Source organism: Corvus moneduloides, chromosome 31 (genome assembly GCF_009650955.1).
Source record: "Corvus moneduloides isolate bCorMon1 chromosome 31, bCorMon1.pri, whole genome shotgun sequence".
Lineage (NCBI taxonomy): Eukaryota > Metazoa > Chordata > Aves > Passeriformes > Corvidae > Corvus > Corvus moneduloides.
Window position 1 is genome coordinate 1,405,292 of NC_045506.1, and position 14,610 is coordinate 1,419,901.

General features: G+C 60.4%; 1 protein-coding gene across 1 annotated transcript in view; it reads right to left on the minus strand.

Moving 5' to 3' along the window:
- ABCF1 (ATP binding cassette subfamily F member 1) overlaps positions 1-11,439 on the minus strand; it is a 23,670-nt gene extending 12,231 nt beyond the window's left edge. Inside the window, 15 exon segments of the mRNA XM_032094297.1 lie at positions 771-910; positions 1,816-1,901; positions 2,014-2,114; positions 3,397-3,522; positions 4,051-4,131; positions 6,276-6,365; positions 6,483-6,510; positions 6,512-6,539; positions 6,682-6,747; positions 8,005-8,103; positions 9,285-9,321; positions 9,386-9,529; positions 10,379-10,465; positions 10,566-10,612; positions 11,325-11,439. Coding sequence (XP_031950188.1) covers positions 771-910; positions 1,816-1,901; positions 2,014-2,114; positions 3,397-3,522; positions 4,051-4,131; positions 6,276-6,365; positions 6,483-6,510; positions 6,512-6,539; positions 6,682-6,747; positions 8,005-8,103; positions 9,285-9,321; positions 9,386-9,529; positions 10,379-10,465; positions 10,566-10,612; positions 11,325-11,409 — 1,245 coding nt within the window. The 5' untranslated portion in view covers positions 11,410-11,439.
- Between the last annotated feature and the right edge of the window lie 3,171 nt (positions 11,440-14,610).

Sequence of the window (14,610 nt, forward strand, 5' to 3'; positions counted from 1 at the left end):
CACTTATGGCCACCTGAGAGCACCTGGGGGCACCTGCACCCACCTGTGGGCACTTATGGCCACCTGAGAGCACCTGCGGGCACTTATGGCCACCTGAGAGCACCTGTGGGCACCTGCACCCACCTGTGGGCACTTATGGCCACCTGAGAGCACCTGCGGGCACCTGAGGGCACCTGTGGGCACTTATGGCCACCTGAGAGCACCTGTGGGCACCCGCACCCACCTGTGGGCACTTATGGCCACCTGCACCCACCCGTGGGCACTTATGGCCACCTGAGGGCACCTGTGGGCACTTATGGCCACCTGAGAGCACCTGTGGGCACCTGCACCCACCTGTGGGCACCTGTGGGCACCCGCTGCGGCCCCGGATGTGCCCTGGGGGGCTTTGGGGGTCTCCAGGTGTGCCCTGGGCATCCCCGGCTGTGTCCAGGTGCATTTTGGGGCTCCCCAGGTGCGCCCAGGTGCCCCCCAGGTGCCCCCAGGTGCTTCCCAAGCCCCCAGGTGCCCCCCAGGCGTATCCCAGCCCCCCAGGTGTGTTTTAAGCCCTCCCAGGTGCCCCCAGGTGCCCCCCAGGAACATTTTAAGCCCCCCCAGGTGTGTCTTTGCACCCCCCCAGCTGTGTCCCAGCCCCCCCAGGTGCCCCCCAGCCCCCCCAGGTGTGTCCCAGCCCCCCAGGTGCCCGCAGGTGCCCCCAGGTGCCCCCCAGGTGTGTTTTAAGCCCCCCCAGGTGCCCCCCAGCCCCCCAGGTGCCCGCAGGTGCCCGCAGGTACCTTCTCCAGCCGCTCGGCGGCCGCGTCGTCGCCGCTGTCCAGCAGCCCCTGCAGGCGCCGCTCCTCGTCCAGCAGCCGCAGGCGCTTGGTGTCGGCCCGGAGCACGGCCTGGACGGCCGGGGTGTCATCGGCCAGCACCTCTGCGGGGACAGGTGGGGACAGGTGAGGGACAGGTGGGGACAGGTGAGGAACAGGTGAGGCACAGGTGGGGACAGGTGAGGGACAGGTGAGCACAGGTGGGGACAGGTGGGGACAGGTGAGGAACAGGTGAGCACAGGTGAGGGACAGGTGAGCACAGGTGAGCACAGGTGAGCACAGGTGAGGGACAGGTGAGCACAGGTGAGGGACAGGTGAGGGACAGGTGAGCACAGGTGAGCACAGGTGAGCACAGGTGAGCACAGGTGGGGACAGGTGAGGGACAGGTGAGGGACAGGTGGGGACAAGTGGGGACAGGTGAGGGACAGGTGAGGGACAGGTGAGCACAGGTGAGCACAGGTGAGCACAGGTGAGCACAGGTGGGGACAGGTGAGGGACAGGTGGGGACAGGTGAGCCCCAGGTAACCCCCAGCTGCATCCCAGCCTCCCCCAGTCTGTTTCAGGTGTGTCCAGCTGCCCCCAGCCCCCCCAGGTGCCCCCACGTGCCCCCAGATGTGCCCAGGTGTCCCCCAGGTGCCCCCAGGTGCCCCCCAGCCCCCCCAGGTGTGTCCAGGTGCCCCCAGGTACCCCCAGCCCCCCCAGGTGTCCACCCGGTGCCCCCACGTGTGTCCAGGTGCCCCCCAGGTGTGTCCAGGTGCCCCCAGCTGCCCCCCAGGTGCCCCCCAGCCCCCCCAGGTGCCCCCAGGTGCCCCCAGGTGCCCCCAGCCCCCCCAGGTGCCCCCCAGGTACCCCCCAGGTGCCCCCCAGGTGCCCCCCAGGTACCCCCAGGTGCCCCCCAGGTGCCCCCAGCCCCCCCAGGTACCCCCAGGTGCCCCCAGGTGCCCGCAGGTGCCCGCAGGTGTGTCCAGGTGCCCCCCAGGTGCCCGCAGGTGCCCGCAGGTGCGCCCACCCTGCTCGCAGAGCAGCACGTCGATGTTGGGCGGGATGCTCAGGGCCCTGTTGGCGATGTGCTTCAGCAGCGTCGTCTTGCCCTTGCTGCCCCAAAAAGGCCGGGATTAACCCCAAATCCCGGCCCCGGGAAGGCCGGGGGGGGGCGGGGCGGGGGAGGGGAGCCCCGAAACGCCGGGGTTTGGCCCCAAAACCGCACCCGTTGGGCCCCACGAGGCCGTAGCGGCGGCCGGCCACGATGTAAAGGTCGGCGTTGACGTAGAGCTCCTTGCCGTGAGCCGAGATGCTGAACTTCTCCAGCTGGGAAAAACGGGGCGAAAACACGGGAAAATGGGAAAAACGGGAAATGGGGGGAATGGGGAAAAATGGGGGGAAATGGGGAAAATGGGGGGAAACACGGGAAATCAGGAAAAAGGGGGGAAACATGGGAAAATGGGAAAATGGGGGGAAATGGGAAATGGGGAAAAAGGGGGGAAAATGGGGAAAACGGGGGAAAACCACGGGAAAATGGGGGGAAAACGGGAAATGGGGAAAAATGGGAAATGGGGGGAATGGGGAAAAATGGGGGAAACCACGGGAAATCGGGAAAAAGGGGGGAAACATGGGGAATGGGGAATGGGGAAAAATGGGAAATAGGGGGAAAACAACGGGGGAAATTGGGAAAAATGGGGGAAAATGGGAAAAACGGGGGGAAAAATGGGGGGAAAATGGGGGGAAATTGGGAAAATGGGAAATTGGGAAAAATGGGAAATGGGGGAATGCGGAGAATGGGGAATGGGAAAAAAGGGAGGGAAATCGGGAAAAATGGGAAATGGGAAAAAATGGGAAAAAGGGGGGGAAACGGGGGAAATTGGGAAAATGGAAAATGGGGGGAATGGGGAACGGGGCGAAAATGGGGGAAATCGGGAAAAATGGGAGGGAAAATGGGAAAAAATGAGGAAAAAATGGAGGAAATGGGGGAGAAATGGGGGAAAAATGGGGGAAATTGGGAAAATGGGAAATGGGGGGAATGGGGAAAATGGGGGAAAAACAACGGGGGAAATTGGGAAAAATGGGGGAAAAATGGGAGAAATGGGGGGAAAGATGGGGGGAAATTGGGAAAATGGGAAATTGGGAAAAATGGGAAATGGGGGGAAAATGGGGGAAAAACAAGGGAAAAACAGGGGAAAAACAAGGGAAAAACAGGGGAAATGGGGGAAATGGGAAAAAGAGGGAATGGGGAAATGGGGAAAAACGGGGGGAAATGGGGACTCCCCAGCGGATTTTGGGGCTCCCCAGGCGGATTTTGGGGCTCCCCAGCAGATTTTAGAACTCCCAACGCAGATTTTGGGGCTTCCAGGCAGATTTTGGGGCCCCCAGGCAGATTTTGGAACTCCCAGGCAGGTTTTGGAACTCCCCAGCACATTTTGGGGCTCCCAAGGCAGATTTTGGAACTCCCAGGCAGATCTGGGGGCTCCCAGGCAGATTTTGGAGCTCCCAAGGCAGATTTTGGAACTCCCAAGGCAGATTTTGGAACTCCCAAGACAGATTTTGGAACTCCCCAGCACATTTTGGGGCTCCCAAGGCAGATTTTGGGGCTCACCTTGATGTCGGAGGCGTTCTCCAGCATGGCCTGGCGCGAGGACAGCTCGGCCTGGGACACGGCGAAGTCGCCGTCGCCCGACGCGGCCGCCGCCCGCAGCGAGGCCACCTGGCGCTGGAACTCGGCCTGGGCGGGGCACGGGCGGGGTCAGCGCGGCCACGCCCACCGCGAGGAGGCCACGCCCCCCACCGCGAGGAGGCCACGCCCCAAAAAGCGAGACCACGCCCCCTCCTGGATTAGGCCACGCCCACCGGGAGGCCACGCCCCCAGCGGCGCTCCTGGTTAGGCCACGCCCACCTGGAGGCCACGCCCCCTCGGTCAAGCCACACCCACAAAAGCCCCGCCCTCCTAAAAAGCTCCGCCCCCAGTTTAAGCCCCGCCCTCCTAAGCCCCGCCCCCGGTTTAAGCCCCGCCCTCAGTTTAAGCCCCGCCCCAGATCCAAGCCCCGCCCCCAGATCCAAGCCCCCCCCGTTTAAGCCCCACCCCCGGTTTAAGCCCCACCCCCAGTTTAAGCCCCGCCCCCAGGTCCAAGGCCACCCCCAGTTTAAGCCCCGCCCCCCCATGTTAAGCCCCGCCCCCAGGTTAAGCCCCGCCCCCAGGTTAAGCCCCCCCCCCCCCCGATCCAAGCCCCGCCCCCCCGGCCCCGCCCCCCACCTGCTTCTTCATTTTCTTCTTCTCCTTTTTGCTGACTCGGGCGTCCGGCCCCGCCCTCGGCCCCGCCCCCTCCTCATCCTCCTGCCAGGGAGCCCCAAAATCAGCCCAGGGAGCCCCAAAGTATCCCCAAAGCCAACCCAGGAACCCCAAAACTACCCCAGGGACCCCCAAAATACCCCCCAAACCACCCCAGACACCCCAAAACACCCAAGAGACCCCCAAAATAACCCCAAAATCACCACAGGGACCCCAAAACACCCCCGGGGACCCCAAAACTCTCCAGAGACCCCAAAACCACCTCAGGGACCCCAAAACACCCTCAGGGACCAGAAAATACCCCCAAAACCACCCCACGGACTCCAAAACCACCCCACGGACCCAAAAATACCCCCAAAACCACCCCAGGGACCCCAAAACACCCTCGGGGACCCCAAAATACCCCCAAAACCACCCCAGGGACCCCAAAACTCCTTAGGGACCCCAAAAATCACCCCAGGAATGCCAAAAATCAGCCCAGGGACCCCAAAAAACTCAGGAGACCCCCAAAATATCCCCCAAACCACCCCAGGGACCCCCAAAACATCCCCAAAACCACCCCAGGGACCCCCAAAATATCCCCAAAACCACCCCAGACACCCCAAAATACCCAGGAGACCCCCAAAATAACCCCAAAACCACCTCAGGGACCCCAAAACACCCTCGGGGACCAGAAAATACCCCCAAAACCACCCCAGGGACCCCAAAAATCACCCCAGGGACCCCAAAATACCCCCAAAACCACCCCAGGGACCCAAAAATATCCCCAAAACCATCCCAGGCACCCCAAAACACCCAGGAGACCCCCAAAATAACCCCAAAATCACCGCAGGGACCCCAAAACACCCCCGGGGACCCCAAAACTCTTCAGAGACCCCAAAACCACCCCAGGGACCCCAAAACACCCTCGGAGACCAGAAAATACCCCCAAAACCACCCCACGGACCCCAAAACCACCCCACGGACCAAAAAATACCCCCAAAACCACCCCAGGGACCCCAAAACCACCCCAGGGACCCCAAAACACCCTCGGGGACCCCAAAATACCCCCAAAACCACCTCAGGGACCCCAAAACTCCTCAGGGACCCCAAAAATCACCCCAGGAATGCCAAAAATCAGCCCAGGGACCCCAAAAAACTCAGGAGACCCCCAAAATATCCCCCAAACCACCCCAGGGACCCCCAAAATATCCCCAAAACCACCCCACGGACCCCAAAAATCACCCCAGGGACCCCAAAACTCTTCAGAGACCCCAAAACTCCTCAGGGACCCCAAAAATCACCCCAGGAATGCCAAAAATCAGCCCAGGGACCCCAAAACACCCAGGAGACCCCCAAAACATCCCCCAAACCACCCCAGGGACCCCCAAAATATCCCCAAAACCACCCCAGGGACCCCCAAAACATCCCCAAAACCACCCCAGGGACCCCCAAAATATACCCAAAACCACCCCAGAGACCCCAAAACACCCAGGAGACCCCCAAAATAACCCCAAAATCACCGCAGGGACCCCAAAACACCCTCGGGGACCAGAAAATACCCCCAAAACCACCCCAGGGACTCCAAAACCACCCCAGGGACCCCAAAACACCCCCAAAACCACCCCAGGGACCCCAAAACCACCCCACAGACCCCAAAACACCCTCAGGGACCCCAAAATACCGCCAAAACCACCTCAGGGACCCCAAAACTCCTCAGAGACCCCAAAAATCACCCCAGGAATGCCAAAAATCAGCCCAGGGACCCCAAAAAACTCAGGAGACCCCCAAAACATCCCCCAAACCACCCCAGGGACCCCCAAAACATCCCCAAAACCACCCCAGGGACCCCCAAAATACCCCCAAAACCACCCCACGGACCCCAAAAATCACCCCAGGGACCCCAAAACTCTTCAGAGACCCCAAAACTCCTCAGAGACCCCAAAAATCACCCCAGGAATGCCAAAAATCAGCCCAGGGACCCCAAAACACCCAGGAGACCCCCAAAACATCCCCCAAACCACCCCAGGGACCCCCAAAATACCCCCAAAACCACCTCAGGGACCCCAAAACCACCCCAGGCACCCCAAAACCACCTCTGGGACCCCCAAAATATCCCCAAAACCACCTCAGGGACCCCCAAAACCACCCCAGGGACCCCCGGGACCACCCCAAATTCCCTCGGGGACCCCAAAGCCCCCCAGACTCACGTTCTCGCTTCCCTTCCGGGCCCCTTCCTCCTCCTCCTCCTCCTCCTCTTCCTCCTCCTCCTCCTCCTCCCTCAGAGCCGTGACCTCGTTCTGCCACAAAACGGGGTCAAACCCCCCAATTTTGGGGTCTCTCCCTCCCCCCAAAAACCCCAAAAAACCTCAAAACCCCAAAAAACCCCAAAACCCCCCGATTTTGGCCCCCTTCACCTTCCTGCCTTTGGCCTCCTCGGAGCCTTCGGCCTCATCCTCGCTGGGACATTTGCCCTGAGGGTTTTGGCGGCCAAAATGAGTCAAAAAACCCCCAAATTTGGGGTAATTTGGGGTAATTTGGGGCGGTTTGGGATTCCCACCCCAAAAAGTAGAAAAAAAACCCCAAAAAGGAGGAAATAACCCAAAATCTGCTCACCTGTTTCTTCCCTTTGGGCTGCTCGTTCTTGCGGCTCTTCCTCCTCCTGTCGCCCTCCTCTTCCTCCTGCGAGGAATCGCCGGCGTTTTGGGGCTTTTCCAGGGATTTTGGGGTTTCCCAAGGATTTGGGGTTTTTTTAAAGGATTTTAGGGCTGTTTTAAAGGGTTTTTAAAGGGTTTTTTAAAGGGTTTTCTCACAGGAATTCAGAAAATTTTTGAAATTATTTTGACATTTTCCTGAGGATTTCGGAATCTTTCCCACGTTTTCGGGGGTTTTCCCAAGGATTTTGGGTTTTTTTCAGGGATTTTGGGGTTTTTCCCACGGATTTTGGGGGTTTTCAGGGATTTTGGGTTTTTTTTCAGGAACTTTTCGAGTTTTTCCAGCGATTTTGGGGTTTTTTCAGGGATTTTGGGGTTTTTTCAGGGGATTATGTGGTTTTTCAGGGGATTTTGTGGTTTTTCCAGGGATTTTGGGGTTTTTCCAAGGATTCTGGGTTTTTTTTTCAGGAACTTTTGGGTTTTTTTCCCAGGGATTTTAGGGTTTTTCAGGGATTTTGGGGTTTTTTCAGGAACTTTAGGAGTTTTTCCAGCGATTTTGGGGTTTTTCCAAGGATTTTGGGGGTTTTCCAGGGATTTTGGGGTTTTCTCAGGGATTTTGGGTTTTTTTCAGGGATTTTGGGTTTTTTTCCCAGGGATTTTGGGGTTTTTCAGAGATTTTGGGGTTTTTTTCAGGAACTTTTGGGTTTTTTTCCCACGGATTTTGGGGTTTTTCAGGGATTTTGGGGTTTTTTTCAGGAACTTCTGGAGTTTTTCCAGCGATTTTGGGGTTTTTTCAGGGATTTTGTGGTTTTTCAGGGGATTTTGTGGTTTTTCCAGAAATTTTGGGGTTTTTCCAAGGATTTCGGGGTTTTTCCGAGGATTTTGGGTTTTTTTCAGGGATTTTGGGTTTTTTCCCAGGGATTTTAGGGTTTTTCAGGGATTTTGGGGTTTTTTTCAGGAACTTTTGGAGTTTTTCCAGCGATTTTGGGTTTTTTTCAGGGATTTTGTGGGCTTTTAGGGGATTTTGTGGTTTTTCCAGGGATTTTGGGGTTTTTCCAAGGATTTTGGGGGTTTTCCAGGGATTCTGGGTTTTTTTTCAGGAACTTTTGGGTTTTTTTCCCAGGGATTTTGGGGTTTTTCCCCCCAGATTTTGGGGTTTTTTTCTGGCATTTTGGGTTTTTGCCAAGGATTTTGGGGTTTTTTTCAGGGATTTTGGGTTTTTTTTCAGGGATTTTGGGGTTTTTCCCGGGATTTTGGGGTGTCTTGGACCCCGGCCTGGCCCCACCTTGGCGCTTTTGCCCTTGGGGGGTTTTTTTTCCTCCTCCTCCTCCTCCTCCTCGTCCTCGCTCTGCTCCTGGCTCAGCGCAGCGAAGACGTTCCCACCCTGCAGAAAACGGCCAAAAACCCCAAATTATTCACGTTTCCCCCAAACTCCCAGCGAGTCCCACCCTGAACCCTCCAAACCTCCCAAATTTGGGGCTTTTATTCAGTTTTTCCCCATTCTTCTTCATTTTGGGGCTGTTCCGCTAAAATTGCTTTTTCTGGGCACTTTCTCCCTCTCATTTTGGGGTTTTTTCCCCTCATTTTGGGGTTTTTCCCCCTCATTTTGGGTGTTTTTCCCTCATTTTGGGGTTTTTTCCCTCATTTTGGGGTTTTTTTCCCCTCATTTTGGGGTTTTTTCCTTCATTTTGGGTATTTTTCCCCTCATTTTGGGGTTTTTTCCCTCATTTTGGGGTTTTTCCCCTCACTTTAGGGTTTTCCCCTCATTTTGGGGTTTTTTTCTCCTCATTTTGGGTGTTTTTCCCCTCATTTTGGGTGGTTTTCCCCTCATTTTGGGGTTTTTTCCCTCATTTTGGGTTTTTTCCCCTCACTTTGGGTTTTTCCTCCTCATTTTGGGTGGTTTGCTCTCATTTTGGGTGTTTTTCCCTCATTTTGGGTGTTTTTCCCCTCATTTTGGGTTTTTCCTCTCATTTTGGGGTTTTTCTCTCCTCATTTAGGGGTTTTTCCTCCTCATTTTGGGTTTTCCCCTTCATTTTGGGATTTTCCCCCTCATTTTGGGGTTTTTCTCCCTCATTTTGGGTGTTTTTCCCCTATTTTGAGCTTTTTCCCCTCATTCTGGTGTTTTTTCCCCTCATTCTGGTGTTTTTTCCCCTCATTTTGGGGTTTTTTCCCTCATTTTGTGTTTTTTCTCCTCATTTTGGGGTTTTTTCCCTCATTTTGTGTTTTTTCTCCTCATTTTGGGCGTTTTCCCCTCATTTTGGGTTTTTTCTCCTCATTTTGGGTTGTTTTCCCCTCATTTCGGGTTTTTTCCCCATCGTTTTGGGATTTCCCCCCTCATTTGGGGTTTTTTCCTCTCATTTTGGGGTTTCCCCCTCTCATTTTGGGGTTTTTCCCTCTCATTTGGGGTTTTTTTCTCTCATTTTGGGGTTTTTCCCCCTCATTTTGGGCTCTCTCTCCCACTTCTAGCCTCCTTTTCCCCCACTTTGGGCCCCCTCCCCATTTTCACCCTTCTCCCCTCCCTCCACGCCCCCTCCCCTCATTTCCAGCCCCTTCCTCCCCCCTCACCTTCCTCCTCCTCCCTCCTTTCCGCGCCGCTGCGACTGCGGGGACATTTTGGGGGGGGTCACTGAGGGCTCAGAACCCCCTGGGGACCCCCCAAATTCCCGTCCTGGACCTTCCTCCTCCTCCTCGTCCTCGGCAGCGGCCGCCAGGGCCTGGAGCCGCCGGCTCAGCTCGGCCTCCTCGGGCTCCGGCTCCGCCGCCCGCGGCCGCCGCGGCTCCTTGCGGCGCTCCCGCCTCTTCCGGGACCCCTGCGGGGGGTAACGACCCTTCATTAGTGTTAATTACCCCTTAATTAGGCTCTGGTTGCCGCTCGTTAACGGCCGGCGTGTTGGAGCTGGGCGGGGTGAGGCTCCTCCCACTCGGGACACGCCCGGTTTGGCCACGCCCACTGGGACCACACCCTGTTAAAGCCCCGCCCCTTTGACCACACCCCTTTAAGCCCCTCCCACCTGACCACACCCCTTTAAGCCCCTCCCACCCGACCACACCCCTTTAAGCCCCTCCCACCCGACCACACCCCTTTATGCCCCTCCCACCCGACCACACCCCTTTATGCCCCTCCCACCCGACCACACCCCTTTATGCCCCTCCCACCCGACCACACCCCTTTAAGCCCCTCCCACCCGACCACACCCCTTTATGCCCCTCCCACCCGACCACACCCCTTTAAGCCCCTCCCACTGACCACACCCCTTTACGCCCCCTCCCACCCGACCACACCCCTTTACGCCCCTCCCACCCGACCACACCCCTTTAAGCCCCTCCCACTGACCACACCCCTTTATGCCCCTCCCACCCGACCACACCCCTTTAAGCCCCTCCCACTGACCACACCCCTTTATGCCCCTCCCACCCGACCACACCCCTTTAAGCCCCTCCCACTGACCACACCCCTTTAAGCCCCTCCCACCCGACCACACCCCTTTAAGCCCCTCCCACCCGACCACCCCCTTTCCTCCCTCCCCTCAAGCCCCACCCCTTCCACCCTTAAGCCCCACCCACCCCAACCCCACCCCTTTAAGCCCCTCCCCCTCAACTCCCACCCTCCTTGGCTCCTCCCCAAGCCCCGCCCCCTCATTAACCCCTCCCTAATTAACCTGGGGCGGGGGCAGCCCCTCCTTCTCGGGGGCCGGGGGGGCCTCAGCCGGCGCTGCCTTCTCCTCCTCCGCCAGCTCCTCGAAAAACTGGGGGGGATTCGGGCGATTTTGGGGCCGCTCGGGAGCCTCGGGGAGGGGTCCCAGGAATTGGGGGAGGCTCCAGGGTCAAAGGTCAGGGGTCACTCACGGATTTTTTGCCCTTCCGGTCCTTCCTGCCCTTCTTGACCGGCTGGTCTGGGGGGGGGGGGGGGGGAGAGGGAGGAAAAAGGGTCTGGGGTGCCCCAAAATCCGAGGATTTGCGGCAAAACCTCTCCCCGGAATTTGGGGTTTGGTCCTTCAGGGCAGCCCGGACCCCCAGAAAGGGGGGGGATTCCCCCCAGAAAAAGAGGGGTTTGCCCCAAAAAAGGGGGGGGTCTCCCCTCACAGAAAGGGGGGCTCACCCTCCTCACCCCCCTCAAATCCCGGGGTGTCCCATCCCGGGGTCCCTCCCTCAGTCCCGGGGGGTCCCATCCCGGGGTCTCCCCCAAATCCCGGGGGTCCCATCCCGGGGTCTCCCCTCAGTCCCGGGGGTCCCATCCCGGGCTCCCCTCTCAGTCCCGGGGGTCCCGGGGGTCTCCCCTTCCCCTCTCCCCATCCTGGGGATCCTGAGGGGTCCCATCCCGGGGTCCCTCCCTCAGTCCCGGGGGTCTCACCCTCCTCCCCCCCCTCAGGCCCGGGGGTCCCATCCCGGGGGTCCCGGGGGTCTCACCCTCCTCCCCCCCCTCAGGCCCGGGGGTCCCATCCCGGGGGTCCCGGGGGTCTCACCCTCCTCCCCCCCCTCAGTCCCGGGGGTCCCATCCCGGGGGTCTCACCCTCCTCCCCCCCCTCAGGCCCGGGGGTCCCATCCCGGGGGTCTCACCCTCCTCCACCCCCCTCAGTCCCGAGGGTCCCATCCCGGGGGTCTCACCCTCCTCCCCCCCCTTCCATTCCTCCTGCTTGGCCCCCGCCGGCCGCGCTCCCTTCGGCATGGCCGGGCACCGCGCTCTGCGCATGCGCCGCCACCGCCGAGCCGCGCCTCTTCCGGGCCGCGCCGCTGCTTCCCATTGGTCCGCGCCGCCGCAAGCCCCGCCCACCGCCTGCGCGCCTCTTCTCCCTTTGGCGCTCGCCGGTTCGTCCCGCCCACCCCTGAGGTGATTCCGGCTCCTATTGGTTGATCCTGCACCGCCCCGTGTCGTGCGCTGCTATTGGTTCGTCTTCCTGTCAATCACTCTGCCGCTCTGCGGCGGCGCGCCTTTCCATTGGCTCCTCCTCGAGCGGTGTCCCCGCCCCTTCACTCCTATTGGTGGAGCGCGGCCCCGCCCCGGCACGTGAGCTCCCGCCATGCCCCGCAAGCTCCCGTTCAGCGCCAAGAGGAAAAAGCAGCAGCTCCGGGACCGGCGGGAGCGGAAACGGGGCGGTGAGGGGGGGGCTGCGAGCCCCGGGAGTGAGGGCTGGGATCCACGGGACGGGGGGAGAAAGATCCCCGGGGATGAGGGCCGGGACCCCCGGAATATGGGCAGAGAGATCCCCGGGAATGAGGGCCGGGACCCCCGCAATATGGGCAGAGAGATCCCCGGGAATGAGGAGAAAAAAGCCCTCCCGGGATGGAGATAAGAACCCCCGGGATGGTGACAGGGGCCGGGCTGGGACCTTTGGGATGGGACCCTCGGGGAAGGGACCGGGGCCTCCCTGAGCCCCATCCCCGCTGGCCGCAGATGCCCCGGCCGGGCCGGCCTCGGGCCCCGGCAGCCGCAGCGGGAGCCGCGAGCGGGGCGGCGATGGCCCCCCCGGAGACCCCCCCGCTGAGCCCGCGGGGCCCCCCCGGCGCCACGACCCCGGCAGGTACCGAGGGGGGGCCGGGAGGTGGGGAGGGGGCGGGAGCTGAGGGGGGAATTAATGGGGAGTGGGGGAAAACGAGCGGATTCTTGCTGGAAATGGAGTTTTAATGGGGAGGGGGGGAAAACGAGCGGATTCTGGCTGGAAATGGAGTTGGGGAAGAGCCTGGAATGGATTTAGGCTGAAATTGGGAAGGAGAGGAAACCTGGACTGGATTTAGGCTGGAATTGGGAAGGAGAGGAAACCTGGAGTGGATTTAGGGGGGAATTGGGAATGGGAGGAAACCTGAGCTGGATTTAGGCTGGAATTGGGAATGGGAGGAAACCTGGGCTGGAGTTAGGCCGGAATTGGGAATGGGAGAAAACCTGGAGTGGATTTAGGCTGGAATTGGGAATGGGAGGAAACCTGGAGTGGATTTAGGCCGGAATTGGGAATGGGAGGAAACCTGGAGTGGATTTAGGCTGGAATTGGGAATGGGAGGAAACCTGGAGTGGATTTAGGCTGGAATTGGGAATGGGAGGAAACCTGGAGTGGATTTAGGCTGGAATTGGGAATGGGAGGAAACCTGGAGTGGATTTGGGGGGGAATTGGGAATGGGAGGAAACCTGGAGTGGATTTAGGCTGGAATTGGGAATGGGAGGAAACCTGGAGTGGATTTCGGCTGGAATTAGAAGCGAGGGAAAGCCCGGACGGCATTTGGGCTGGAGTCTGGGATGGGCGTAAACCTGGACTGGACTCGGCGCAGGATTTGGAATGGGGGAAAACTGGGATTGGATTTAGGCTGGAACGGGGGAAAACCCGGCCTGGATTCCTCCTGGAATGCAGAACAAGGGAAAACCCGGCCTGGATCCTGGGTCTCCGTGCCCAGAGGGGGGGTCCGGCTGTGGGTGGGTGACCCCAGGGGGGGTCTGGCTGTGGGTGGGTGACCCCAGAGGGGTCCGGCCGTGGGTGGGTGACCCCAGGAGAGTCTGGCCGTGGGTGGGTGACCCCAGGAGAGTCTGGCCGTGGGTGGGTGACCCGGGGGTCCGGCCCGGTGACCCCGGTGCCCCCCAGGTTCCGGCTGCAGCTGGGGGGGCCCCGGGCCGAGGCCCTGGAGCGGCGCCGGCGCCGGGCCCAGGAGGAGCTGCTGGAGCCGCTGCCCGAGAGCGCCCTGGAGCTGGACCCCGACAGCGTCTACGGCCCCGGTGAGCGGGAGTGGCCACCGGGAGGGGGGAAATGGCTACTGGGAGGGGGGAATGGTCAGTGGGAGGGGAAATGGTCAGTGGGAGGGGGAATGGTCAGTGGGAGGAGGGAATGGTCACTGGGAGGGAGAATGGTCAGTGGGAGGGGGAATGGTCACTGGGAGGGGGAATGGTCAGTGGGAGGAGGGAATGGTCACTGGGAGGGTGGGAATGGCCAGTGGGAGGAGGGAATGGCCAGTGGGAGGGAGAATGGCCCCTGAGAGGGGGGAATGGTCAGTGGGAGGAGGAAATGGTCAGTGGGAGGGTGGGAATGGTCAGTGGGAGGGTGGGAATGGCCACGGGGAGCGGGGAATGGCCAGTGGGAGGGGAAATGGTCAGTGGGAGGGTGGGAATGGTCAGTGGGAGGGTGGGAATGGCCACTGGGAAGAGGGAATGGTCAGTGGGAGGAGATATGGCCAGTGGGAGGAGGGAATGGCCAGTGAGAGGAGGGAGCGGTCAGTGGGAGGGTGGGAATGGCCACTGGGAGGGTGGGAATGGCCACGGGGAGCGGGGAATGGCCAGTGGGAGGGGAAATGGCCACTGGGAGCAGGGAATGGCCACTGGGAGTGGGGAAATGGCCACTGGGAGGGGGAAATGGCCAGTGGGAGGGGAAATGGCCACTGGGAGCAGGGAATGGCCACTGGGAGTGGGGAAATGGCCACTGGGAGCAGGGAATGGCCACTGGGAGCAGAGAATGGCCCTAAAGATGGGTGCAGTGGCCACTGGAAGAGGCCTTTGGGCCTTTGGGACGGGTGATGCCTCCGAGTGACCACTGGAAGGGCTCAAGTGGCCCCAGGGAGGGACAGAGCCCTTGGGCTACCACAACCCCCCGCGGAGGGTGGCCCTGTGACCCCCTGTGACCCCGTGTGACCCCCCCGTGGCCCCGTGGCCACCGTCCCCAGGGCTGGACTTCCCCCGGCGCCCTCCCTGGAGCTTCGGGATGAGCCCCGAGGAGCTGCGGGCGCGGGAGGAGGCGGCGTTCGGGGACTTCCTCAGGGGCCTGGGCCAGCACGGGGAGCCCGGGGCCAGCGGGGCCAGCGGGGCCAGCGGGGAGCTGGCCCCCTTCGAGCACAACCTGGAGGTCAGAGGGGCTGGGGGGGGGTCCGAGGGGGGGGGTTGGGGACATGGGAGGGGTCTGAGGGGGGTTTGGGGACATTG